The 26587-nt window shown below is 56.4% G+C and overlaps 1 protein-coding gene across 1 annotated transcript in view; it reads right to left on the bottom strand.

The window, feature by feature from the left end:
• Nucleotides 1–71: 71 nt before the first annotated feature.
• Nucleotides 72–26587, bottom strand: part of RNF213 (ring finger protein 213) — a 65810-nt gene continuing 39294 nt past the window's right edge. Inside the window, 37 exon segments of the mRNA XM_049768688.1 lie at nucleotides 72–424; nucleotides 946–1112; nucleotides 1194–1283; nucleotides 1410–1604; nucleotides 2039–2116; nucleotides 2727–2928; nucleotides 3073–3253; nucleotides 3446–3529; nucleotides 6237–6369; nucleotides 7619–7661; nucleotides 7663–7868; nucleotides 8192–8268; nucleotides 8706–8880; nucleotides 9262–9421; nucleotides 9985–10079; nucleotides 10532–10566; nucleotides 11131–11212; nucleotides 11355–11582; nucleotides 12004–12114; nucleotides 13518–13637; nucleotides 13731–13924; nucleotides 14027–14240; nucleotides 15185–15296; nucleotides 15517–15616; nucleotides 15710–15879; nucleotides 16333–16512; nucleotides 17288–17388; nucleotides 19976–20096; nucleotides 20372–20553; nucleotides 20891–21097; nucleotides 21785–21939; nucleotides 22392–22537; nucleotides 24247–24438; nucleotides 24722–24857; nucleotides 25031–25172; nucleotides 25295–25443; nucleotides 25699–25824. Of these exon segments, the coding sequence (XP_049624645.1) occupies nucleotides 271–424; nucleotides 946–1112; nucleotides 1194–1283; nucleotides 1410–1604; nucleotides 2039–2116; nucleotides 2727–2928; nucleotides 3073–3253; nucleotides 3446–3529; nucleotides 6237–6369; nucleotides 7619–7661; nucleotides 7663–7868; nucleotides 8192–8268; nucleotides 8706–8880; nucleotides 9262–9421; nucleotides 9985–10079; nucleotides 10532–10566; nucleotides 11131–11212; nucleotides 11355–11582; nucleotides 12004–12114; nucleotides 13518–13637; nucleotides 13731–13924; nucleotides 14027–14240; nucleotides 15185–15296; nucleotides 15517–15616; nucleotides 15710–15879; nucleotides 16333–16512; nucleotides 17288–17388; nucleotides 19976–20096; nucleotides 20372–20553; nucleotides 20891–21097; nucleotides 21785–21939; nucleotides 22392–22537; nucleotides 24247–24438; nucleotides 24722–24857; nucleotides 25031–25172; nucleotides 25295–25443; nucleotides 25699–25824 (5243 nt within the window). The 3' untranslated portion in view covers nucleotides 72–270.

Here is a 26587-nt window from a genome sequence, read left to right as displayed (position 1 = left end):
ATGTAGGTGTGTCAGGTAGGTGTGTCAGGTACGGCAGTGCCGGGATTACAGACAGAGCCTAAACTGTCCAGACAGAGCCTAAACTGTCTCTCCCTGAGGGGGGACTGGGCCCTGAATGGGCTCATAGAAACAGGGATGGGGCAGCTGGACTGTGCTAAGACCCTGTGTTCTGGAAACTTCCAGCAACAGTGCAGTTCTGTGGCATGGACTCGTGCTGGAGTCTCTGCAGGGGCTTTTGCTTGTAAAACCTTCTTCACCGGTGGCCTGAGACTACCTGGCTTGGCGGTCCCACTTGAGCCGGGTGGCTGCCTTCCACACAGCCACACAGCTGGCGAGCGGGATCTCTTTCGGGAACTGAGTCTCCAGATCAGGCAGCACTTTGCTCTCCTGGGAGTCCATGTAGCTCACCAGAGTCTCTTGCAAGCTGAGGGTGGAGTGGGCAGGAGGAGGGGTCAGGGTAGGTGAGGGCAGGACTGACCCCGGCCCCAAGCCCCAGCACAGCCTGGAAACGCCTCCTCCCCCACACCCCTAACAGCTCAGGCCCCACAGAGGGCATAGCTTTGCCTTGGAAATCATCCTTTGTAAAGAATGATGTGAAAGACAAGATCAGGCCCATGAATATGCCCCAGAGCCATGTGATGAAAGGGCAGTTCAGAAATGGAGGGAGGCCGGGTGCTTGGCCCTTGGGAGCAGAGGGCACGGTGGGATAGGACCATGGGACCACTTCCTGCAGGCACCTGGGAAAAACCTTCCTGCGCTCCCGAAGAGAAGGCTCAGAGGGCCAACAGACGATGAAGATGGGGGATAAATCAGCCTGGGGTGTGCTGGGGTGGGGAGCATGTCGGGGGCCAGCGTATGGCCTGGGAATGGACCCACGGCAGCATGTGCCCACCCTGGAGTCCTGGGGAGGGCTGGGAGAGTGGAGGGGGGACGGGGTGCGGCTACCTCCAGTCTGGCCTCCAGTCCAGGGTCTTCAGCTTCAAGAGCATCATGTCGTGCAGCTCCAGGAGAAATGAGTCCAGGCTGGTGTAGTTCAGGAAGGTTCGGAGGAGCTGGACATTCTCGGGGCTCAGCTCCTTTCTGTACTCGGGACTAATGTCCCCAAAAGGCTCCTGTGGGGATGATCGGTCAGCAGGAGCAGGGCCAGGAAGACCAGGGAGGGCTCCAGGAACACCCAGAAGGGCGCCACTCACCCTTTGCAGGCGAAGCAGCTGCTCGGACCTGTGAGCCGACAGGAACTGCCACAGGGCGATGGCGTGGCGGAGCTGGCACCTGGCCAGGGTCTGCAGGCACAAGGGGTGCTGAAGGACCTCCCTTACCCAGCCCTGTCTGCCCTCCCCTGCTACTGCCCCAGGGTGAGCTCTGGGTCCTCCGGTAAGAGGGTGGGGATGCGGGTGGGGAGGACTCACCTCCATCACTTGAGGGCCCTGGTCGACCATGTGCAGAGCGTCCTGGACAAACTCGTTCAAGGGCAGGTTGGGGTCACCGCCGCCTGTGCTCAGGAAGCCCAGAGTGATCTCGACCACTGACAGGGCCTCACAGGCATCACTGTAGGACTGCAGCTGGCGCCCAAGGATGTCTCTGGCCGCATGCCCAAGGGGGCTCTGGGGGGACACAAGCCTGGTCCGAACTGGCCTCCTGCTGCCCAGCCAGGCCCAGGACCCTCACACCACCCCTGCCTGCTCACTGCTGCTCCAGCTCCCAGAACAATCTATGAATATACCGTATGACAAGCAACAAGACACAAGCCATGTTAACAGTGTCATCCACAAATCACGCAAGCTATGACAGACAACACAAACACTCATGCCAATCCATCACATGTGTGAACACACATGCAGTCAGATCCTTTACACATGTGCACACGATACACCTGAACACGCACATGCTCACCATTCTGTGCACATACAAGCCCTCGTGAGAAACTCCCATGCCAAGGCCACATGGTGGCCATATCCCCGAGGCTGCCCTGTGCCCCTGGGAAAGGGATGAGGCAGTAACTGAGCTGAGAGCCCGGAAGCGACTCCCCCACTCTCACCTGGTCCATCTTGCTCCTGATGACCCGGAAGAGGTGCTCGTAGTTCCAGTCTCGCCTGCACACCAGCGTGGGGAGGCCCTGCAGGGAGGATGAGGTTCATACCACAGCCTGGAGCCTGCCCCACCTGCTGCTTCCAGGGGGTTAGGGAGCTCAGCAGCCCAGACCCCTCCAGACTGAAGAGGCCACAGAGGGGTGGGGAGTCCCAAGGAAGAAGCCCAAGAGAGCAATACAGAGCTGGGGAGTACAACAGGGGAGGGGCAGGATGGGGGAAGACAGGGCAGGAGGGGAGGGGATGAGATAAAAGAGGGGGCATGACAGGAGAGGAACAGGACGTGGACGGCAGCATGAGGGGAAAGGACAGGAGTGAGGGAGGACAGAGGGAGGACGAGGCAGGGACATCCCTGCACAACACAGGTTCAAGCAGCGGAGTTGAGGGCCCTACATGCCTGACCAGGATGTGGGGGCTGCATCCAGTGTCCCTGATGGGGCCCATGGCAGCGGGCAGGGCTGGCAGGGCAAAGATGAGGGCTCCCTGCTGTGACTAACCAGGAGGATGCGTGACGGCAGTGCAGGGAGGGTTTGGGACAATGGGCTGGAGGTTCAAAAGAGGCAGAGTGTGCAAAGGCCCGAGACAGGAATCCCTGGGCCGGGATCACCTGTGGCTACCAAGGCCACTGGCCCAGCCCACCTTGAGTGTCAGCTTAGGCTTGCCCTGGAGGAAGCGGCTGATGAGCTGGCGCTGCAGCTTGTCCAGGTCGACATCCTGCAACGCTTTGGCTCCCTGCTCCACGCTGTACTGGCAGCAGGAGAGAATGAGCGAGTTCAGGTCACGCTCTGGCTCGTAGCTGATGACGTGCAAGTCTGACACCTCTGAAGCATCCACGGTATAGCTGAGAGACACAAAGGCCCCGCTCAGTGCCCAGGTCAAGGGAGTGAGCAGGGCCCTTGGGGTTGGGGCCCGAGAGGCGGGTACCAGCCAGGGACCTTGGTCTTCCCAGAAGGAACTAACAGGACCGGGTGGTGCTGGGGCGTACCTGCTGTCTTCCTGTGTGACCTTCTGGGCCTGGTAGATGGCAGCATTGTGCAGAGCAATGAGGTAGCTGGTCAGGGCTGTGGAGCAGAGCCCCAGGCCCCGGCGTCGTGGCAGAAGGACCTCAAAGGGGGACTCCAGGCCCAGGTCCTTACTGCAGTAGTGGCTCTGCAGCTTGATCTCGCCTGTACACAGGGGCAGTCACTGTGCAGCTGGCCTGGAGGGGCTCCAGGTTCCAGCTGCCATCTTGTGAGCCAACAGCACCCACTGGTCCTGCTCATGGCTGATACATACCCCAGCGGGGCTCCTTGCCTCAGTAACCGCTGGCTGACACCCACCCTCGGCCCAGAGTGTCCAAGTAAGGACAGCCCAGGTACCTTGAGTCTGCAGCGAGGAGCGAAGTTTGTTCCACGTGGACAGGAAGAGGCCAATTTGGTCCTGGAAAAGCTGCTTCAGTCCCTCTGCAGAGAGAAGGGGGTCAGGAGCCCATGGTCACACCGGCCTCCATACTCCACACATGCCAGCCCGGCTCCATAGCTATAGCGTGTCATACAGCCACCATCAAAGCAGTGGAGCTGAAAGTACTGTTACCCCTCCTCTAACTTCCTGCTTATCCCACCTCAGATCATACCTTCCACACCTTGGATGGATGGGGGTATCTTGAAGAAAGGATAAGAGGGATGGTGGAGAGAGAGCAGAGGCAGGAAGAGTGCTTGGAGGACAGCGAAAAGAGGAGGCAAGAAAATCGTAGCTTAGAAGCCATGTGGAGAAATGCACATGGTGGTTAGGGCCCTGAAATAAAGCTGGATTTCTCCTGAAACTTCAACTGACTGACTGTGGATCATTTCTCCACCGCTACCTTGCAACCTACAGACCCACCAGCAGAAGGGGCTACTGGCACCAGCTGAGCCGAAAAGGCCTCACCCACCCCAACACTAGGACTCTGTATTTCTTTTTTGGGGGGCCACACCCGGCGGTGCTCAGGGGTCACTCCTAGCTGTCTGCTCAGAAATAGCTCCTGGCAGGCACAGGGGACCCTATGGGACACCGGGATTCGAACTAACCACCTTAGGTCCTGGATCGGCTGCTTGCAAGGCAAACGCCGCTGTGCTATCTCTCCGGCCCTAGGACTCTGTATTTCATATTTAAACAACAACTGGTGGCCCGTACAGGGAAAGGACTTGAGAACCTGAGAAGACCTCAGAAATGGTGAATGCTAATTGTGCCCTGACTCTTGAGTGGGTAATCTCGGCTTTCTTGAGCCGCAGTGCGAATGGAAAGCACATGGCACCTAATCTGAACATGACAGAGACCCCTTCAGGCAGGAGAGCGGTCAGTGAAGGGAAAAGAGCTGAAAACTTGGAGCACCCCTCTAGAGGCCCAGAAACCGGACTGTTTTCCTACAAAAAGTGCTTTTTCTGAGGACCTTGGCCCCCAATATGCAGGAACGTAAAGGTCACTGATTTGGAAAAAGCCAGAAAAGAGGCTTCATTGATAGTGAACGGGCATCAGGATGATAAGCAACCGCCTCCAACGTGGATTCTGGCCCATACAACTTCCAGTTGCTTTAAGCTCCCAGATGCACTGCAGTGGCAGCTCCAGCCCAGGACGGCCTGGGGGACCCGGGATTCCATGGAGCTAAAGCCTGTGGCCAGCCCGCGCACCCTGAGGAGCTGCCCACAGCTTACTGGCGTCTGGACACCATAATGATGAAGAAAAAGTAGATGGAGAAAGAAGCCCAGCAAAGCCCAATGAAAAAGCTGAATACTACTACTACTACTACTATTATTATTATTATTTTTTTTTTTTGGTATTTGGTTTTTGGGTCACACCCGGTGACGCTCAGGGGTTACTCCTGGCTATGCACTCAGAAGTCACTCCTGGCTTGGGGGACCATATGGGACGCCGGGGGATCGAACCATGGTCCATCGTAGGCTAGCATTGGCAAGGCAGACACCTTACCTCTAGCGCCACCACCCAGCCCCAACTACTACTACTACTACTACTATTATTATTATTATTATTATTATTTTGGTTTTTGGGCCACACCTGGTGACGCTCAGGGGTTACTCCTGGCTATGCGCTCAGAAATCGCTCCTGGCTTGGGGGACCATATGGGATGCCAGGGGATCGAACTATGTATGGTCCATCCTAGGTTAGCATGTGCAAGGCAAATGCCCTACCACTTGTACCACAACTCCAGCCCTGGAAAAGCTGATTATTAAAGCCTTCTGCATCTGGTTTATCTCTTAATCCTATTTGCATCAGTCATTGTTTTGCTGGTTAATGTTTCTCAATTGCTGTGTTTTATTGTGTATCTTATTGTTGCAGCGTACTTTCAAACTGTATTTTCTGCAGAAATGTTCCTGTAATTTTGTTTAGAGAAGTTTATGGAAAGGAACTAGGATGTTCTAGACTTATACTTATGCTCAGTGTAATTGTCCTAAGAATCTCATAAGTGTTTCTGCACAGAAGTTCTAATGTTTAAATTTTGTGATATGTATAAGACTTGGAAAAGGTTGATTGTTTTGAGAGGAATGTGTACACTTTAAACTTCGTTGCTTTGGGTTATATTAGAGTTCCTGTCATTGGCATAGAACAGAAAAACAGAAGGTAATTTCTTATTATTTTTTTCGTTTGTTTTAACAATGAAGGTGGAACTGTTATCCCTCTCCCAACTTCCTGTTTATCCCACCTCAGATCAGACCCGCCCACACCTGGATGTTGGGGGTAATCTTGAAGAGAGGACAATAGTGTTGCCTGTGGGAGGGGAAAGAAAAAAAAGCAGACACTGCTAGGATGGATGGAGAGTAGTAGAAAAGAGGCTGCTTAGCTTAGAAGCCATGTGGAGAAATGCACACAGCGGTTAGGGCCATGCAATAAAGCTGGATTTCTCCTGAAACTTCAACTGACTACTTGTGATCTCTCCGCCATTGCAGGTTACCCTGCAACCTACAGACTCACTGGCGATGCCTCTTTGGCGTTGGGCACCGTGCTGAGCAGAGAAAAGCCTTGCCCTTACCACCCTAGGACTTTATATATTTAAACAATAGAACTCTTCATGACGTGTCCACGGGGTGTATGGGTGGGGGTGGAAAGAGAGGCAGAGACAGAACCCTCCCAGTTGGAGCCCACAGGCCCATCCTGAGCCCGGTCTCTCCGCCTCACCTGACTCGTGGCTGTTGATGAAATTCCTGATGGTGAAGTTGGGCACTTCGGGGACATTCTGGAACTGCCTCACGAGGCTTCTCTGCAGGGCCAGAATCTCGGGGAGAAATTTCACCAGTCTCAGCTCTGCCTCCTGGAGCAGGAAGGACCACAAGGGCCGCCTTTATAACCGAGCCTTGCTCCTGCGGGCAGCTCTGAACAAGGTCATCCCTGGGGCGCAGGTGCCACGGTCGTCCTGCCCTTCTCTGACTGACCCACAGTAGCAGCCACATATTTTTCCCAGATACCACATTCAAGTGCACCGGGGTGAGACTCCATTTGGGACTCAGTCCTCATGTGGGCTCTGATGCCCAACACAAGAATAAAAATTAAACAGGGCCAGAGCAACAGCGCAGCATGGCCAGCACTTGCCTTGTATGTAGCTGACCCAGGTTCAATCCTTGGCATCCCAGATGGTCCCCCAAGCGCTGCCTGGAGTGAATTCTTTTTTTTGTTCTGTTTTTTTGGGCCACATCTGGCGTTGCTCAGGGGTTACTCCTGGCTGTCTGCTCAGAAATAGCTCCTGGCAGGCACGGGGGACCATATGGGACACTGGGATTCGAACCAACCACCTTTGGTCCTGCTTGCAAGGCAAACGCCGCTGTGCTATCTCTTGGGGCCCCTGGAGTGACTTCTTCTTTTTTTTGGTTTTTGGGCCACACCCGGCAGTGCTCAGGGGTTACTCCTGGCTGTCTGCTCAGAAATAGCTCCTGGCAGGCACGGGAGACCATATGGGACACCGGGATTTGAACCAACCACCTTTGGTCCTGAATTGGCTGCTTGCAAGGCAAATGCCGCTGTGCTATCTCTCCGGGCCCTGGAGTGACTTCTTAAGAGCTGCCAGGTGTGGCCCCAAAATAAACAAAGAAAAAAATGTAAAAATGTGCTTTTCTGGGTGCCCCCTCACCCTATACTCCAGTTTGTTGAAAGCTGATTGGCTTTTGGTCATGCAGGAGTGACAGAAGTCAGACATTCCATCTCCTGTCACCAGACATGATGCTGGAGCCCAACAGTCCCTCTCCAGCCCCCAAATTCTCAGATTCCCAAGAGGGCTCTGCTAGGTCTTTTCCTGGCAATGTGGGTCTAATGCAGGATCTAATGAGAAGATCTATCGTGGGCATCTAACATGGGAACTAATGTGGGGTCTTACAAGGGGAATCCAACTCTGGGGTCAAATATGGATGTAACATGGGGGTTCTAGTGGAGTATCTAGCACGGGGATCCAACGTGGGGGTCTAGTGGGGACTTTACTGCAATAAATACTAATGGTATTTCTCTGGTGAGGGTCCCTAATGTGGGGCTGCAGGGGCATCTGACGGGGAGCGGGGGGGGGGTGTCCTCACATGCTGGAGGAAGTGCCATAGTGCGGGGACGCTCTCCCGACCTCCTCCTCTCTACCACATGCCGCAGGTGCTCAGCGTTCAGCCTCTTCCTACAGTGCCACATCCTGGAGCAGTGCAGCCCACTGTCCTTCGGTAGCTGTGGCAGAAAGGCCACGGGGTCGCCCAGCACCATCCTGGCCACGGGGTTGGAGCCGATGCGTTCATCCTCGCTGAGGAGTTTGTTGAGGGTCCGGAGTGACTGGTCCAGGTGCTGGAAGGGGGGCGTGGTGGCAGTGAGGTGTCCGGCCAGGCCCCAGTGCTACTGAGCTCATTGTCCTCACCATGGTCTCGTCTGGACATGTCCCCCCCCCCCCCTCCGCCAGCTACAGCTCCACACTTCGTGTCCAGGCTGGGGACCCTGTGGGGCTCCTCTCATCTGAAGGTGATTACAGGCCACCTCCGGGGCTCCATGGAGGTGAGGTGATGTGAGAAACTCCCCAGAGGTTTCTGGACGGGAGAAGACAGGGACTATCGGGAGAGCTGAGCTGAGGCCCAGAGCCCCAAGCAGACTCGGCAGCTGCTGCCCGCTCTCACCTGCAGCTCCTGGAGGAGCAGGGAGCCCACACGCTTCTCCCAGCTGTTCCGCGCTTCTCTGGAGCTCAGCAAGCAGCCTGCACAGGAGGACCACAAAGAGGACATATCTATATACATGGAGTATGACGGGCATTTACTTTTCATTTTGGCTTTGGTTTTTGGCTAGAACCAGTGGCACTCAGGGCTTAGGAATCACCCTGGCGGTGCTCGGGGTACCCTATGGGATGCTGGGGATGGAGTCCAGGAATGGACACACACACACACACACACACACACACACACACACACACACACACACACACACACACACGAGCTCCCTCCCTGCCTGCTGTACTGTCTCTATAGCCCTAATCAAGCATTCCCCAGCCACCAACACCCCACCTGGTGCAGCCCCTGACCGCCTTTGGCATCAACTACGGCTTCTGAGCATCCCTGAAGGGAGGAGAGCCGCTGCTGTTTGCTGCCCAAGCTTCCCAGGGTCCCGGCCCCAGGGCCCCCGTTCCCCGCCCCTCACCTGAGCTGGAGCCCTGTGCCGTGAGGAGGCAGCGCAGCACCAGGTGTACAGCGTGGGCCGCATCGTCTGCGCTCCGGCCCAGCGTCTGCATCAGCTGCTCCAAGTCTCTCAGCAGGTGGTGCTGCAGGAAGCTCACGGGATCTGGCACGGGTGGTTTGATGAGGCGCCTCAGATCCTGGGGAGGCAAAAACAAGGCCAGAAATGTGGGAGCAGCAGGATATGCCCCAGTGATGAGGCCCATTGTGGCAGAGCGCGAGAATGGGGACCCCCAGTGCTGCCTCTGACATCTGAGTGGAAAATGAGGGAAGCGAGGCCGAGTGTCAGGTCGGTGGATCAGTGAGACTGAGCAGGTCACGACCTCAGGCATGGTCTGCTGTGCAGAATGGACATGGGCACAGACGGGACAGACCCAGACCCTCCGGCCCACCCTGAGATGGGGGGTCCCTCTGTCCCTGTACACAGACAGGGTCACTATGCACCTCTGTTGCTTGTACATTGGGCTCTCATGTACTTCCATGCTTTCAAGGAGCCCGGGGGTGCCTTGCAGAGGTCTCACCTGGGGGCTGTGGCTGGCACCCAACAGCAGCGCCAGGTGGGTGAGCAGCCGGAGCAGCAGGAAGGGCACAGGCCCAAGCCCACGGTCTGAAACACTGGGTTCCCCATGCAGCCGTGGGTTGCCTAGCACATGACCCGTCTGCGTGTGATCTGTGCTGTCTCTAGAGAGACAAGAGTGAGCAGCCATTCAGCATGGGGCGCGGGGGGCAGTTAGACAGTCCCTGCACCCCGAAATGCCCTGGATCTTTTCTTCATACTCCAGTGCCCACAGGTGCTGTGGGAGGAGCCAGAAGAGGGGAGAGGGTGGGCAGGGGCAGTGAGTGTGGTGGATGCACCCTTAGTCCAAAGCCAGGGCCTCCTTGTGACCTGGGTGCCCAGAGGGAACGCTGAGGTGCTCTGTGCCCCAGACCTGGGTGACGGCCACAAGGTACCCTGATAGCCAGCATGTGGGTGGGGCCGTGGGGAGACTGTGGAAGGCCAGTTGGAGCCTGGATTTCTCAGGAGTGGCTGTTGTAAGGTGGACGCTCCGTCAGGTTTGCTCCAGGGAGCCCCGGCATGGATAGTTTGATGGGGGGGGGGGTTCCCGGGGGTTCAAGAGCTAGAGCAGAGCCCCTCACTGCTCTGTGGCCAGGGATTTGGCCTGAACCCAGCCTCAAGGTCTGAGCACAGGGTCCCCCATTCTGTAGGTGACAGGCAAGGAGAGACTCCCAGAGGCCATACTCACATGACTTTGCTGAAGCCTGACTGGGGCTTGTGGTCTTGGCCTCCAATGGGGGCCCGGCAGTCCACACACACGCTCTTCTCCACGGGCATGCCACACTAGGACGGGCAGGTGGTGGGCAGACGGTGGGTACAAGGCACTCACACAAGGTTCCCGTATGCACATGACCCCCATGCATGGCTCCAGCACACAGTCCATATGTACAGTTGGCGCATGCAAATGTTCCCACGTTTCCTGCACACATACACACGGCCCCATACACACATGGTATGTGTGTGTATGTCCCACACTCACGGACCCTGCCCTCAGTGACAGGACCCTGCCCTCAGTGACAGGGCCCTGCACACACTTTATAGCACGCAGGCACTGTTACCAGCACACAAGGGTCCCCCGACACACAGACACAGCACGCCAATGTCCCACATAGTCCCTGCATGCTCGTCACTGGCCCAAAAATGGCCAAGTTCTTCTAGGTCAGGGCACTATCCTCCTCTCCTTTGTCCCCATCCAGGCACACCCCGTATCTGCACCCCTATAGAGAAAGACTCACCTCCCCGATGGCACAGGGGTGGCCGTTGGGACACACTGGAAGAACAAGGAGAGACACTGGCTGTCACCGTGTCACAAGGACCCCAACACCAGCAACTGTTACCCTTCCCCCCAACTTCCTGGCTATCTCATCTGGAGAGGGAGACCCTCCCATAGCTGGGAGGGGTCTGGTTGGTCATTTAAGGGGTTGCCTCAGGGGTGAGAGAGATTCAGCACAAGAGAGTCAGGGAGAGAGGCTGAGCAAGGAAGAGGCAGCTTGGAGAGGTGAGAGACAGGATAGATGCAGGAGCAGGAAAGAGGCTGCTTAGCTTAGAAGCCATGTGAGACATGCATCCTTCTCATGGATCCAAGGCACGCAGTTTTGTCCCCCAACTCTATCAGTTACCCCTGGGGCCCTGAGCACAGTGCCTCATCCACTTCATCTCCAGATCCCCCCAGGACTAGGAAGACTAGATTGCCAACAACCTTCAGCCCATCAGTTCCTACTTCTTGTGCTGTCCATTTTCCTGTCCCAGGAAGATGGGCACTTGGGGACACTAGGTACCCACCAGAGGATCCCCGGGTGTGTGCTGTGCCCCTATGGGCCACATGTCTACTCACCATACCAGTGCAGTTTCTCCAGTCCCTGCCAGCGCCGAGCCTGTGCCATCAGGTCTTCGGGCATCGTGGGGAGAAACGCATTCTGGAATGGCAGCAGCAAAGGTTCAGGGGCCACAGAGCTGCACCAGAAACCCATGCTCACTCCCAGCCTCACCCCATGCTCAGAAGAGCAGTGACAGGCCAGCATGTCTGAAGGTCACAGACCACCTTGGGGGCTCCCTCACCACCATGGTAGCTGGGGCAAAGGCCAGTCTCTGCAGGGGCTCCAGTTCCGAGTTCTGTCCACACAGGAACACGACGGCGGCGTGTATGGCCAGGTCCAGCACCGTCCCTCCCATGCCATCCAGCTTCAGCAGCGGGAGGGCACCGCTCACCAGGGAGGCAGCGAAGTCTTGGAGAGCAGGCGTGGGCAGGGCCTGACAGTCTCTGATAAACTTGTCCATGGCCTCATGCTGACCGCCGGAGAGGGGGAGTCAGAACAGAGACGGGGCAGGGCCTGTCCTTTCCCACCAGGACACAGTATGGCACCTCCTTTCCTCGAACAGGGCCTTGTTCTATTCCCAGCATGGGTACAACATCCTATTTGGGTGGTGTGTGTGTGTGTGTGTGTGTGTGTGTGTGTGTGTGTGTGTGTGTGTGTGTGTGTGTGTGTGTGTGTGTGTGTGTGTGTCAACATATATCTTCCGGTGGCCCATTCTGAAAGCTTTGGGCATAAAATGAGGAAAATGGCTCCTCCATAAAAGAAGGTGGCAAGCCTGGCACCCTGGGCAGACTAACAGGGCAGGCTCTAGCCCATGTACAACCCCCAAACTACAGCAGAGCTCGCTGAGAGGGCCCAGGAAGCAACAAGCTGTGCCCTCCCAACTGACCCACCTCTGGCCTGGGCTGACGGTTGGTGCTGCAGGCCGCGTGTGGGGCGCTGACCTCTCTGAAGAGTGCTAAGAGCAGGTGGGCAGTCTGCTGGGTCCCGGCCTTATTATGGGCCTGCAGGGCAGCAGGGAGAGGCACGTCAGAGCTGTGGTCCAGCCCCTTGACTTTCCTGGATCCACAAGGACCACCCACCCTTGGTCAGAGACTGATCATTTCCATACCGGCTCCTGACAGAGCATGGGGCAGGGGCGTGTGGTGCAGAATTCGAACTTAGGGCCTGGGATACTAGGCCTGTGCCCCCAGGGACACCCCCAGCCTGGCTTGAGTCAAGGTGTGAGTGGAAACTCTGGGCGGGGTGGGGCCTGCTGCAGTTTCTGTGTGGGGCTCCCAGGGTGCAGGAGCCGAGTCCCCCTCAGTGAGTCTGTCCTGGCAGACAGGTCTGTGTCCCCCTCCCAGGGCTATGGAGAACAGTAGCTGAGAAGGGGACATCTGAAGGAAATGAGGACAGAGCACAAGCTCTCTGGGCACCGAGAGACACACCAGGCCAGGGGCATGAGGCGACTGCATCCCTGTAGCCCCAGCAGGACCTGGGGAGATGCTGTGGGCAATGGCGAATGGCAGAGAATTGCCAACACCTGGCTATCACCTGGCTTGGGGCTGCACTCTTTGTCTTTTTTTTTTTTTTTGGGCCACACCCGGTAACGCTCAGGGGTTACTCCTGGCTATGTGCTCAGAAGTTGCTCCTGGCTTGGGGGACCATATGGGACACCGGGGGATCGAACCGCGGTCCGTCCAAGGCTAGCGCAGGCAAGGCAGGCACCTTACCTTTAGCGCCACCACCCGGGCCCCTGCACTCTTTGTCTTTTTTTTTTTTTTTTTTTTTTGGTTTTTGGGCCACACCCGTTTGACGCTCAGGGGTTACTCCTGGCTATGTGCTCAGAAATCGCCCCTGGCTTGGGGGGACCATATGGGACGCCGGGGGATCGAACCGCGGTCCTTCCTTGGCTAGCGCTTGCAAGGCAGACACCTTACCTCTAGTGCCACCTACACGGCCCCAGAATTTTTTTTTTTTTTTTGGTTTTTGGGCCACACCCTGTGACGCTCAGGGGTTACTCCTGGCTATGCGCTCAGAAGTTGCTCCTGGCTTCTTGGGGGACCATATGGGACACCGGGGGATCGAACCGCGGTCCGTCCTAGGCTAGCTGCACTCTTTGTCTTAATGGGCCCAAACCCCAGGCACTCAGCAGTACCCCTTCCTTGGGACTGCTCCCCTATGTCATACAAAAGTGAGGAAAAGGGTCCAGAGAGATAGCACAGCATGAAGACATCTTGACTTATACATGGCTGACCCAGTTTGAGCCCTGGCATCCCGTAGGATTTCCCAAGCAGTGCCAGAAGATATTCCTGAGCACAGAGCCAGAAGTCATCCCAAGCACTACTGGGTAAGGGGTAAGGCCTAACCCCCCACCAAAGAAAAGAAGCAAGGGAAGACGCTGCCTGTGGGGCTTGACACCGACCTGGAGCTCCTCCAAGGTCTGCAACTGACCATCCAGCATGGCTTTGCCCACGGCCTCCCGAACAACCTTATAGTCCCTGCCGTATACCAGGAAGCTGTCCATGGGGCACAGTTGGTCTCTCTGTGGGCCCAGAAACACAAGGTCAGTCCCTTGGGGTGGACTAGCCATGCAGATGCAGGGGGTGGTGGAACGCCCAGGTGGGGGTGCCCATACCTGAGGCAGGACCCCTGCGGGAAGCACCCACTGGGCGTCGGGGCAGTGCATGGTCAGGCGCTGCGTGAACTCCAGGCCATGCTGGCTGGCAAGTCTGCGCACCAGGTAGACACGGAACCAGTCATTGCCGATGCTCTGGCAGAGCTGTGCCACCTGCTGCAGGTACTGGTGTTTGTCCTGCTCCACGGGCACAGCTGTGGGGACAGGAAGGAGAAAGCATGGGTTTGTCTCAGCCAGGCTGCAGCCTGCCCTTCCCTCATCACCACAGTCGGCCTGAACCCCAGGGAAGGGCGCACCAGAGCCTTCCTGCAGCTCAGCCAGGAACTCAGCTGCCCGGTCCAGGCACAGGCGCAGCCGTGTCAGCTCCTGCAGACCCTCGACTGAGGCTTCCCAGGAGGCGCCACGGCCTCCCCGGGCCTGCACACAGGCCTGCAGGAAGCGCGTCTCCTCCCTCAGGTGCTCGGCAGCAGCGGCTGGGCTCAGGGCACTAGTCTTCTCATACAAAGAGTCCTGGAGGGCAGCCATGGAAAATGGGGGTTGAGTTTTCGGTGTGTACCCTCAAACAGCCCCAAGCCTCAGAAGGATAAAGGAGGAAGACTATTGATAGGTCTGAATCATGAAAAACTCACATCTTTTTAGGAACATAAAATAGAGGGACAGGCTGGAGCAATTGCACAGCAGGGAGGCATTTGCCTTACACACAGCTGACCCGGCTTCAATTCCCAGCATCCGATAGGTCCCCTGAGCACCACCAGGAGTAATTCCTGAGTGCAGAGTCAGGAAAAAACCCTGAGCACCTCTGGGTGTGGTCCAAAACAAAAACAAAAACAAAGTGGGGGACAATGCCCACATTTTGAAGATATTTTGACAGATAATTGGAAAGTAAAGGGGTTCCATCCAGCCTCACACCTGGAAGGAAGCAAAGATGACGGCACAAGGTCTCCAGGTAGGACTAATGGCACTTCGAACGCGCCTGCTCAGAGACGACCCACGGAATTTTGGGGAGACCTTAGGATGGCCATCCAAGACCATCCAAGGTGAATGGAGGCCTTTGTTCTTAGGCCCCGGCCATGTGGCTCCATCCCCCATTAACTGGAGGATCTGGGTCCAGGAAAGCCTCACAGGCAGGCTTCCAGAGAGATAACATCTTTATTGCCCAGGCCAACAGATGCTGCATTCTCACTTCTCCCTCAGCCATAGCTCTCCATCCAGGTAAATGACAATTCCTCTCCTTTCTGGCCAAAGACCAAAAGGGCCAAAAGCCCTTAATCCTCTCTCATCAAAGCCTTATCTAACCTTTCCAAGACTCCTTCCAGAAATGGGCAGGGTCTTGCAGGTAAGATCAAGTTACCTGGGAAGAATGGTGGGGGATGAGGCCACAGAGACCTTTATTTCCTGAAGAGGAGCAGTCGCCTCTTGTGTGCCCTCTTGTGTGCCCGCTCTGGCCAGCTTACCTCCAGGCAGTTACTGAACAGGATGTACAATTCTGTTCTGTCTTCTGAAATGAACGCCTTCTTCTCCAGCATGGACAGGTAGTCCTGAAGGTAACATTTCACTTCGCGGAAGCTACAAGAAGAAAGCAGGGCTCAGATCTAGAAATTCATCTGAACAAAGCAAAATCATCCATCCACATGGTCCTGCCCCTCCACATCTGTCCTCTCTCTGCCTCCAGAAACCCCCAGCTCATGCTAGTCTCACTGAGGATGCAAAAGCCCAGGGCAGGACAGCAAACCCGCCACAGACGGTCAGGCCCAGAACCGTGACCTTGGGTGGGAGGGCATTGTACCTGTACTTAAGGAGTAGCTTCAGAATGACTGAACGGATAACAGGGTTCTTGTCCACCACGTCGTCAAAGGGGGACAGAGTCTTGGTGTGCTGGCGGCTCCCTAGATGGGACAAGCAGCAGCCTCGGATGAAGACATCAGACATGCCCAGGCTGACATAACCACCTCTCCAGGGTAGCGGGCGCAGCCACTTACTCTGGGGTGCGTCTCTGGGCAGCGTCTTCTCAGCAAAGAGCAGCAACAACAGGGACTGCACCACCTTTCTGTCAGGGGGCGTGTTGTCCCGGAAGCAAACAGACGACACCAGGTCCAGGAAGAAGCTGGTGCACAGCTCCCGGAAGTGGGCGTGCTTGCTGATGGCCTTCCTGCAAGGGGCAGAGCACCACAGGGACCCCTCAGGGACCCAATCCAAGCAGCCGGCCTCTGGGATAGGCGCAGGAGGATGGGGCCACGCTGACTCTATTTGCACCTGGGGTGCCAGTGCCTTGAGCCTGGGACAGCTGTGCTCGGGGGACAGTCATCCCAAACCCAATCCAAAGGAGAGCTGAGCACCGTGTAGGTGCATCTTGGACCACGTCAGCTCTGCTCAGGGCCACCGAGAGGCTGCTTGGGATGGGGCCATGCTCAGAGGCTACTCCTGGGCCAATGCTCAGGGCTCGCTTTGGGCAGGCTCAGGATTCTGCAGTGCTGGGCTTTCAAGCCTGGGGCCTCCGGTGTGCAGACCTGCTCTCTGCTGTCTGGGCTCCCACTGGGTTCTATTTCTAGAGTGGAGCCTGTGGAAAGAAGCAGCTCCTGGGGATTGGGGTGGGGGGCTTTACCTGTGCTGGGGGGAGACCTGGACTGAGAACTTGTCAGGCAGGTCGGTGAGGCAGAGCGGGCACCGGCGCTCCGTGGACAGCCACAGGCAGATGCATGGCTTGCAATACACGTGGTCGCAGGGCAGGCACACAGGCTCTAGGGCATCCACCAGGCAGATGGGGCAGGGCTGCACCCCATACCTGGAAGGCGACCAGGGAGGAGCTCTAAGCACAGAGGCAAGTTCCCCAACCTCCCACCTCTTTGTGGGTTGTAAGATGATACCCAGCGGGGCTGGGTGGTGGCGCTGGAGGTAAGGTGCCTGCCTTGCCTGCTAGCCTAGGACGGACCGCGGTTCGATCCCCCGGCGTCCCATATGGTCCCCCAAGAAGCCAGGAGCAACTTCTGAGCACATAGCCAGGAGTAACCCCTGAGCGTCACAGGGTGTGGCCCAAAAACCAAAAAAAAAAAAAAAAAGATGATACCCAGCAATTAACCCAAAACAAAGGCATCCCCTTTCCTTAAAATCTTTCCTTTTGATAGGTAGCAGCCCACCTGGATTACTCGACCTTCCCCCATCTGGTTGCCTGGGAATTGGGTTCATAAAAAAAGAGGCATCTGTCTATCTGTCTGTCTGTCTGTCTGTCTGTCTATCTGTCTGTCTATTTTTGCTTTAGGGGCCACACCTAGTGATGCTCAGGGGTTACTCCTGGCTATGTGCTCAGAAATCGCTCCTGGCTTGGGGGACCATATGGGAGGTCGGGGGATAGAACTGCAGTCCATCATAGGTTAGCATGTGCAAGGCAAATGCCCTACTGCTTGCACCACCACTCTGGCCCCTGACTGGCTGGTTTATTAATCCTTCACAGTTGCCCTCCCTGCTTCAGAAGCGTCCGCCCCAAGGGTAGAAATAGGCATGTGGGGTGATCTCATACCTCGGGGAATGTATTTGACAGTGGACCCCATACGCAGCCTCACCTAGACAGGGCGCGGCTGGCCTGCTCCTTGCAGTCACAGAGGGTTCTTATGACGGCCTGGAAAGCCCGATGCTTCTTCACGTCCGAGTTCTCCTGCAGACACTGAGGGAGGGACATGCGGGTCAGTTCAGGGAAGCACTCTGCCAGCAGGAGCTGGCATAGCTCTTTGGCGAGCAGAGTACATAGCCTTTCACCCCAGTCCTACAAATTGGCACTTTGCAGGGCACTGCAGCCCGAATCCCACTTTTCCCCCCGCATGTCTGTGGACACTGTGAGGCTGGCCACTCAGGCCAGGGGGAGCAGCAGGGAGGAGGGAAGCTGCCGCACCATCCTGCACTCCCCCTCCTGCCCACTCAGTAGCCGAGGACATTGCTTTGGGGCTTTAAGTGCTCACTTCTGGGAGCTGCACATGCAGTGGTGGAAGTAGCAGTTTAGCTGCAGTGCTACAAGCATTTTGTGGTGGGACCTCTGCTATAGGTTTGTTTTTTCCTGTGATAGTCTTTTCTTGGGTCAGGGAGTTAGCATAGGTATTAAGGCTCGTGCGTGCCTTACACCCCACCAACACCAGTTCAGTCCCCCCAGTTCAATCCCGACCACCGCCAAGGTCTCCCAGGCTCCTGAGCACTTCTGGGTAAAGCCCAACCAGACATATTTATCATAAAAACTGCATTCTGGGGCCCGGAGAGATAGCACAGTGGCGTTTGCCTTGCAAGCAGCCGATCCAGGACCTAAGGTGGTTGGTTCGAATCCCGGTGTCCCATAGGGTCCCCCATGCCTGTCAGGAGCTATTTCTGAGCAGACAGCCAGGAGTAACCCCTGAGCACCGCCGGGTGTGGCCCAAAAAAAAAAAAAAACCTGCATTCTGGAAGCAAACATTTTTTTTTTTTGAAATGTGAATTGAAGGGCCACAGATATAGCACAAAGGTAAGGCGTTTGCCTTACATGCAACTGACCCAAAATGGACCCAAGTTTGATCCCTGGTATCCCATATGTTACCCCGAGCCTGCTGGTGCAATTTCTGAGTGCAAAGCCAAGAGTTTAAACCCTGAGCACCACCATCGGGTGTGACCCCAAAACAAAACAACAAAAGTTATTCTTTTCCCTCCAAGTTGCATTTCTTTCAAGTGGCAGCTGCATGTTCCAACACCACATTTTTTTTTGGGGGGGCCACACCCGGCGGCGCTCAGGGGTTACTCCTGGCTGTCTGCTCAGAAATAGCTCCTGGCAGGCACGGAGGGACCATATGGGACACCGGGATTCGAACCAACCACCTTTGGTCCTGGATCGGCTGCTTGCAAGGCAAACGCTGCTGTGCTATCTCTCTGGGCCCCCCAACACCACATTTTACCAAATGATTCTTTTTTTTCTTTTTTGGTTTTTGGGTCACACCCGGCAGCGCTCAGGGGTTACTCCTGGCTCTGTGCTCAGAAATCGCTCCTGACAGGCTTGGTGGACCATATGGGATGCTGGGATTCAAACCACTGTCCTTCTGCATGCAAGTCAAACGCGCCTTACCTCCATGCTATCTCTCCGCCCCCCCCCCCCAATGATTCTTTTGGAGGTGGTTTTGACTTGCTGTGTGACAGATGTGTTTATAGACTCAGTGATTTGGTGAGAGCCCTTAAATTCCCAGAGGTTGCCTTCCTCAGGAAGTTTTTCCGATGACCCTTTCAATTTGCTGTTAACCCACTGGGCCAAGAAGGGTTAAAACACACAGACTTCTCTACAGAAGGCCCCGAGCCTACCAGTAGTCAGCACAGAGCACTACCATGGATGGTCCAAACTGTCCTTCAACGGCCCTCAAAAGAAGGTGGAGATATGTCTGAAAGCACTTTGAGAGGAGCTGACTCCAGGGACTAGTGATCAGGCTCAGGGCCCAGGAAGTGCCTAGTTGAGTGCTGGTAGGGAACAAAGTGGGGTGTCCAAGCCTCACAGAGGTGACAGTCATCTCAACAGCACCTCAACCTGTCACTTAGGCCCGCAGGGATCAGAGGAGGAAATGAGAAAGTGTCCACCAGGGCCCAATAATAGGAGGCCGAGGAAACCGTACATGTGGACAGCAACCCCCCTGAGGATACCAGCCATCTACCCATCACCCATTCCTTCATCCACCCACCCACCCCTCTGTCTCACCTTCTCTCCACCTGTCCTCCTGCCCATCCATCCTCTCTCTGTCTATCCATCTACTTGCCACCCACCCACAAATCTCTCCATCCTTCTTTCTATTTACCTGATCTCACTTCCCTTCCCCATCAGTCTGCCTCCTTCCTGGGTTAGCCCCCAGAGTAAAATATCAGAGACTATGTGTCCAAGTGATGCTGCCTTCTGCCACCTCTGCCAGACCTGGGGGCCCAGGAGGACCGGACCGGGTGGGTCAAGTGTGTGTGTGGTTGCCTAGCAGAAGAGCACCTCGCATGTGGAGGAGCACCAAGCAAACAGTGTTGGATGGAACGGGCTGAGGCCCCGGCAGCCTCAGAGAATTCTGTTTCTCCCTGATTCTCAGGTGGTTCCACCAATCCCACCCGATCAGCTCCGTAGGTGTCAACACTGTAGTCTCCTGGGAATGGTGACCACAGCGTTTCCCTGACTGGTGCTCAGAGAGAGTAAGTGAGATCCACGGAGGTTAGTGCTGGGCTCTGTGCTCTGGACAGGGGAGGCACAAGGTCTGCTAAGCTGAGTTGGGGCTCACCTTGCTGAGCTGGGTGACGTACTGGGTGACCAGCTGGTTGAGCTCAGGGACTTGGATCTGGGTGCCCAGCAGCACGTGCTCCACGAAGAGGGCGAGGGAGCAGATGCGGTTCCAATGGGCCCTGCAAGAGGAGGCAGGCAGGTGGCAGGGACGCGGGAGCAGGCGGCAGGACGGGGCAGGGTGGAGGGCCAGGCCGGCAGCTCTGTGTGTGATCATGAGCCTTCCCACCTACCCAGGCTGAGACACAGTCCCCAGGAGGTCTCCCAAAGAGACCTCTGTGCCCCCTCCCTGACTCTCAGGAAGTCTCTGCCGCCCGCATTCTGTGAAGCACCTGTGAAGGCTGAGGCAGGAGCTTCTGGTCTCCCCGAGCTGGACCAGCCACAGGCCCAGACTCACCTGACCTCCTTGGCAATGTCCCGGGTCAGATGCCCACAGCCATGCAGATAGGCGTCAGAGCAGAGCAGCTCCAGTGGCGTGGAGAGGCGCTTTACCATCTGCAGCCAGGCCTGGGCATTGGGCTGCAGCAGCTGTGTGCTCAGCAGCTCCACACAGGCAAGTGCTGCCAGGGCATCCAAGGTCTGTGGGCAGTAGAGGCCGTGTGACCCATAGCCTGGGTCCAGTTTTGAGCAGAGGTGGCTTGGGGGCATCTACGTGCACACAGGATGCAAGGGAGGCCACCTGGATGTCTGAGCCTGCACCCCATTTACCAAACCTGCACCTTGTTCCTCATGTCTGAGCCTCATTCCCCACACCAGTGCCCATTTTCCCACATGTGTATAAACACGAGAAGGTGTGTCCTGGGTGTCAACCAGCCCAGAGCTGTCCCTCTGGGGCAAGGGGCAGACTGGTGTGGGGACCCCTCCCCTGGTGTTGGCTAGATCCTGCTATAAGTCTCACGTACACCCAGAGCCGTACCATCTCCCTGGCCATTGAACTGTGGCCTTGGGTGCTCGCTGCAAGGCTGTTCATGATCTCGGGATAGATGGCCACAAGCCTGGAGAAGTTCTGCAGCCGTAGTCGGAAGTGACGGTAGGCCAGGTGTATCCAAGGCAAGGCTGGCTCCTCCTGGGGCCGCCCCACATGCATCTCCCTTATGCACGACCAAAGAGCCATCTGCAAAAACTGGGGAAGGGTCGTGGCAAAGTGGTGATAGAGGAAACGGAACTCAACCCCTGGCCCCTTGCCAGTGCCTCTCGGGTGCCTTTTTGTCCCAGCCCCTGGTCCCAGGAACCACTTGCCTGAACTTGTCCCTCTAGTGCTGAACACTCGCTGGATCCTAATGGCCCTGTCCTAGAAACTGGGCCAAGAAGGAGGCAATGGAGAGAGCCTCTGAAAATGTGGGCCCAAGGCCCCGACCTTGCACAACATTTGTGAGTAAGAAACTGGCTCCTGGCATGACAGAGCCATGGGGCAGATGCTGCCTACAAATGGCAGTACCAGCTTCACCTTGGCAGCGCCTGATCCCATAAGCCTTTCTGGAGGTGTCCTGATGACCCTAGAGAATTGCCATGAGGGGCCCCTGGTCCTCTAATTTCCCAAGGACATTTGGGACGTCCCGAAAAAAAACTCTGGGGACAAATAAAACCTGCATAGAAGGCCCTTCCCATCACCAGTCACTCTGTCCTCCACGAGTCACTCAGACTCTGCACCTAACCTGCTGCAAGGCTCTTCCTCTGCGCCAGGGACATACTGGCAATAACTCCCTTACAGGAGCACTAGGGATCCCGATGGCCTCTCACACTGACACACCAGCACCTGCCGCATCCCTGGGCCCACTCCATCTGACAGCATATGCTGCCAAATGCCTACCATCAGCTCTTGATCTGAGGACACCCTCGTGGTCAATAGAAGGAAGTCCCTGGCATAAGCGTCCAGTAGCTCCTGCTGCACACTGTCCCCAAGCCGTGCCAGGAAGCAGCCAAGAGGAGTCTGCTGAAAGATGTGCACCAGCCTCTCCACTGGGCCTGCAGGATGCACAGAGCTGGCATGGGAGGCAGGGACTGTGCCCCGCTCCCCCCACAGACCCCAGAGAAGGGCCCCAGCCAAGGAGATTGGGCTGGTGGCATTTGGATCCCCAGGGAGACAAAGGCACAGCCTGAGGTTCGGTGGTCTCTGTCCAAAAAGGGTCCCTGTCCACCAAGGGCCATGCCCACGTTTTGAGGGGCAGAGGGGCCCTCAGGCAATGCAGAAATACAGGGCGGGCCAGGCCAATCTGAGGCAAGGAGGTCATCACGACAAGGACCTGTCACCACACATCCAGCCAAGTCTCTGCCTGGCCCTGGCCTTGCAAGACTGCTCTGGCCTAGGGAAAGAAGTCCCACAGCATCCCTAGAGTGGCCACTGCTCATGATGGCCTGGGACGAGCAATGTGCCCCCCCAGCAGGAGCAAGATGGGGCGGCCATGGCATGTGCTCACCGTGGGCACCGCCGATGTACTGCTCCTGCATGCACAGCTCTTCCACGTACTCCCGGATTCTCCAGCTGAAGGGCACAGCGTTGGAGGCATTTTCCTCGAGGCACATGCAGCTCTGCACTGGCACAGACAGCGCCTCCCCCCTGACTCTGTACCAGGAAGAAAGGAGAAAGATGTCAAGAACAGTTGTGAGATAGAGCCTGTCTCCTGTCCCAGATAGACCTTGTCTCCAAGGCCACCAGCTTTTCCCCTACGGGGCCGCCAGCCTGTCCACACCAAGGCCACATCCTGCAGCACTGCACCTTGGGCAGCTCTGTTGAAAAGGCTCAAGGTTGCTCCGTACTAGACCAAACTATTTATTTATTTATTTATTATTTATTTATAGACCAAACTATTTATTTATTTATGTTTTTGGGCCACACCCGGCAGTGCTCAAGGGTTATTCCTGGCTATCAGCTCAGAAATAGCTCCTGGCAAGCACAGGGGATCATATGGGATGCCGGGATTCAAACCAACCACCTTAGGTCCTAGATCAGTTGCTTGCAAGGCAAACGCCGCTGTGCTATCTCTCCTGCCCCACAGACCAAACTCTTTATTTTTTTTTTTTTTTGTGGTTTTTGGGTCACACCCGGCAGTGCTCAGGGGTTACTCCTGGCTCCATGCTCAGAAATTGCTCCTGGCAGGCACGGGGGACCATATGGGATGCTGGGATTCGAACCGATGACCTCTTGCATGAAAGGCAAACGCCTTACCTCCATGCTATCTCTCCAGCCCCCAGACCAAACTCTTGATAAAGTCGAGCATCACCTCAGAGGGCCCACAGCATAAATTACCAGAACCAAAAGGGTTCTGCTTTCTTTTGGGAGCATACCCAGCGGTGCTCAGGGCTTGCTCTCAACTCTATGCTCTGAGATTAGTCCTGGCGGGGCTAGAGGAACCGTATGCCAGGCCAAGGTCAACTGTGTGCAAGGTAAATGCCCTCTCTTCCTGGGTCACTTCCCTGCCCCCCAAATCCACGTTTTTTTTCCATGGATCCATAACCCTATTCACACCTGTGCTTTCCTGTCTTCCCCTTTGGGGACCTCCCCAGGCTCACAGATGCTCACTCAGCAGAACCAATGGCCAATTTTGAGCTCAGGCCAGCAGGTGGCACTGCCCAGGCTAAGGCCACTGACTCACACCTGGTGCTACTGGGGACCCCACAGTGCCAGGAATGCAACTTGGGGACCTCGTGTACATGCCCTCAGGGTCTCGTTCTTTTCTTTTTCTTTTTTTTTTAAGAGACAGGGTCTCGCTATGTTGCTCAGGCTCGAGTGCAGTGGCTATTCACAGGTGCAATCCTACTACTGATCAGCACGGGAGCTTTGACCTGCTCCCGTTTCTGACCTGGGCCGATTCGCCCCTCCTTAGGCAACCTGGTGGTCCCCCATTCCCGGGGGGGGGTCACCATATTGATGCCAGACTTAGTACAGACACCCGATCAGCATAGCGCACTGCAGCCTAGAAGTCCTGGACTCAAGCGATCCTCCGGCCTCAGCCTCCCGAGTAGCTGAGACTACAGGCTCGAGGCACCATGCCCGGCTGAGCCCCTTTCTTTAGTAGCAGCACAGAATCCAGCCCCTGGCAGGAAGGCAGGAAGCTTTGGGTAAGCTGGTAGGGCTGAGGGAGAGGGTCTCCTAGTGGTGCCCGGCCCTTCTCAGAGGGTGCGACAGTCCCCAGGCCACAGGCAGGGGCAGACAGAGCAGGATGGCAGTTTCTACGGCCCAGTATGTAGGGCTCATTAGGGGGAGGCGGTGGGGGCTGTTCCTCCACTCAGCTGTGGTGACACTCAGGTCCCCCTGGACAAGTGTGGGCTCACCTGGAGTAGCCTGACACCAGAGGGATGTTCAGGAACTTTATGTCATTGAAGATGGTCATCCAGAGCTCCTGGGCCCAGCCAGGCAACCCAGGCCTGACCAGTAGCTCCAGGTTCCCTTCACGGTCGATGACAGAGAGGATGCTGGCCAGTAGCGGTGTCACTGCAGCCTGGATACGCTTCCAGAGCGTGTGTCTGCGTGAGGAAAGCCCGAGCTATCAGCACAGCCCAGGGGGTTCCACTCACCCATCACCCCTCGAGCCTGCTCAGCAGAAATGGTTCAGCCTGTGATGACCAGTCCTGCTCCTGATAAGCTGCAACCCTGTACTCATCCCTGTCTGCATACCCACTACACTCACCCTGTCCCTACCGCTCTGTGAGGCCTGAGCAGGGCCGTGACCTTAGTTCTTGTCCCCAGGAAAAAGCAAATGTGGAGACATCACCCAGCACTGAGTGCCAAGCTGCCTGTCACCCCTACCTGAAGGTGCCAGCCTCCTGCAGTGCCTCCTGGTTGGCGGCTACTCGAGCCACCCACTGGGTGTTGCCCAGTGACTGCTCCTCCTGCTGCCTCAGAAGGTGCCAGAGACGGAGCTTGAGTATCTGCAGGAAAGGGGCTGGGGAGGCAGGGGATAGTCAGGGGAGGCACAGTAAGTCAGTGTAGGAACCCCCACAAGAGAGGTGGCAGATTGTCGGGGGGCCTGTGCCCAACGCGTGAGCTCCCAGGGAGGATGCGGGGAGGGAAGTGGGCACCCAATCCGAGGTTACCCGGAGGTGGAACACGTCCCACCTGCTTCTGGGGGTTCCTCAGCCAGGAGGCCCAGCAGGATGTCCACCCTCCGCATGCTGCGCTGGCCGCTGTCGGGGGGGTCTTGGAGGAGCCCTACGGCTTCTTGGATGCAGCTGCGCAGGAGCCTGACCGTGTCCAGGACCTGTGTCCGACAGACCCCCATCAAGGCCCTGTCTGTCAGTAACCAGGCCCCTGCGGCAGAGCTGACCCCCCCACTGCCCTCATTCCAGGGGCAACCCCAGGACCTGAGACCCTTGTGCCCACCTGGCCCCTCTGCTCTGAGGCCTTGTCTGTGGTCATGGGACTTCTTGTGTCCATTTCCTCTACTCTGTCCACCTCCTCCACCATGTCTCCCGGGGGGTCAGGGCTGGTATCCATGGCCTCCTGGGCATTGTCTTCAGGCCTAGAGTCTCCTGTACAGAAACCAACATACCATTTGTCAGTCAGTCCGTCCATCCGTCTGTCTGTCCATCACAGAGGGATGCACACATGCTCCAATCCCGCAATCCCACTGCCCTAGACACACAGCAGCCCCCAGAGGAGAGATCCCAGGCCCCGCCCTTCCAACTCGGCCAGCCCCTCCATGCACTGGGGTCTCACACACACGAGGCCAGTGTCCTTCAGTCACGCAAACATGTCCCTCCTCCCAGAGGTGCTCACTGACTCACCGTCCTCCTCGGGCCTAGCTTCCGGTTGGAAGAGCTGACTCAGAGTCATGTCCTGCAGCTTGGTGATATCCGAGACCATGGCAGTGGGTCTCCTCAGGTCATCCAGATGCACTGCCCGCCACAGTCCTGAAGGAACATCAGGGTCTGAGGGAGCATCAAGGCCTGGGGAAGTACCAGGGCCTGGAAGAGCACCGGTCTGCGGGAGCATCAGGGTCTGGGAAAGCACCAGGGTCTGTCTGTGGACACAGAAGGGTCTGGGAGAGCAGCAGCGTCTAGGGGAACAACCGTGTCTGTGGAAGCACAAGAATTTGTCTGGGGGAGCACTAGGCACTGGTGTAGATGGGAGTTGTTCACTGTCAGAAGAATGTAGCCCTCTGTGATGAATATTCTGATTCATGTGAGCTAAATAAAATAGTTTCTGGGGTGGGGGGGCCAAAGCGGTGGCTCTAGAGAAGGCATCTGCCTTGCAAGTGCTAGCCTAGGACAAACCGTGGTTTGATCCTCCGGCATCCCATATGGTCCCCCCAAGCCAGGAGTAACTCCTGAGCGTTAATGGATGTGGCCCAAAAACAAAAAAAATTATTTTTTCCTAGGGCAACCAAGATAGTACGGGTAGGGTACTTGCCTTACCGACCCCAGTTAGAATTCCTAACACCCATATGTATCCCAAGTACCACCAGTAGTGACAACTGAGCACAGAGCCAAAAGTAAACTGAGCACCACCAGGTATTCTCAAAAGCAAACAAGTAAGATTTTGGGGTCACACTTGGTGATGCTCAGGGATTATTCCTGGCACTTCTCAGGGAACCATATAGGATGTCAAGGACTAAACCCCAGTAAGGTACGTGCAAGGCAAGTGTCCTCTCTGCTATATTATCTCTTCTAACTC

This window comes from Suncus etruscus, chromosome 1 (genome assembly GCF_024139225.1).
Source record: "Suncus etruscus isolate mSunEtr1 chromosome 1, mSunEtr1.pri.cur, whole genome shotgun sequence".
NCBI classification, from domain to species: Eukaryota; Metazoa; Chordata; class Mammalia; order Eulipotyphla; family Soricidae; genus Suncus; species Suncus etruscus.
This window is presented reverse-complemented; position numbering and strand designations above follow the sequence as displayed.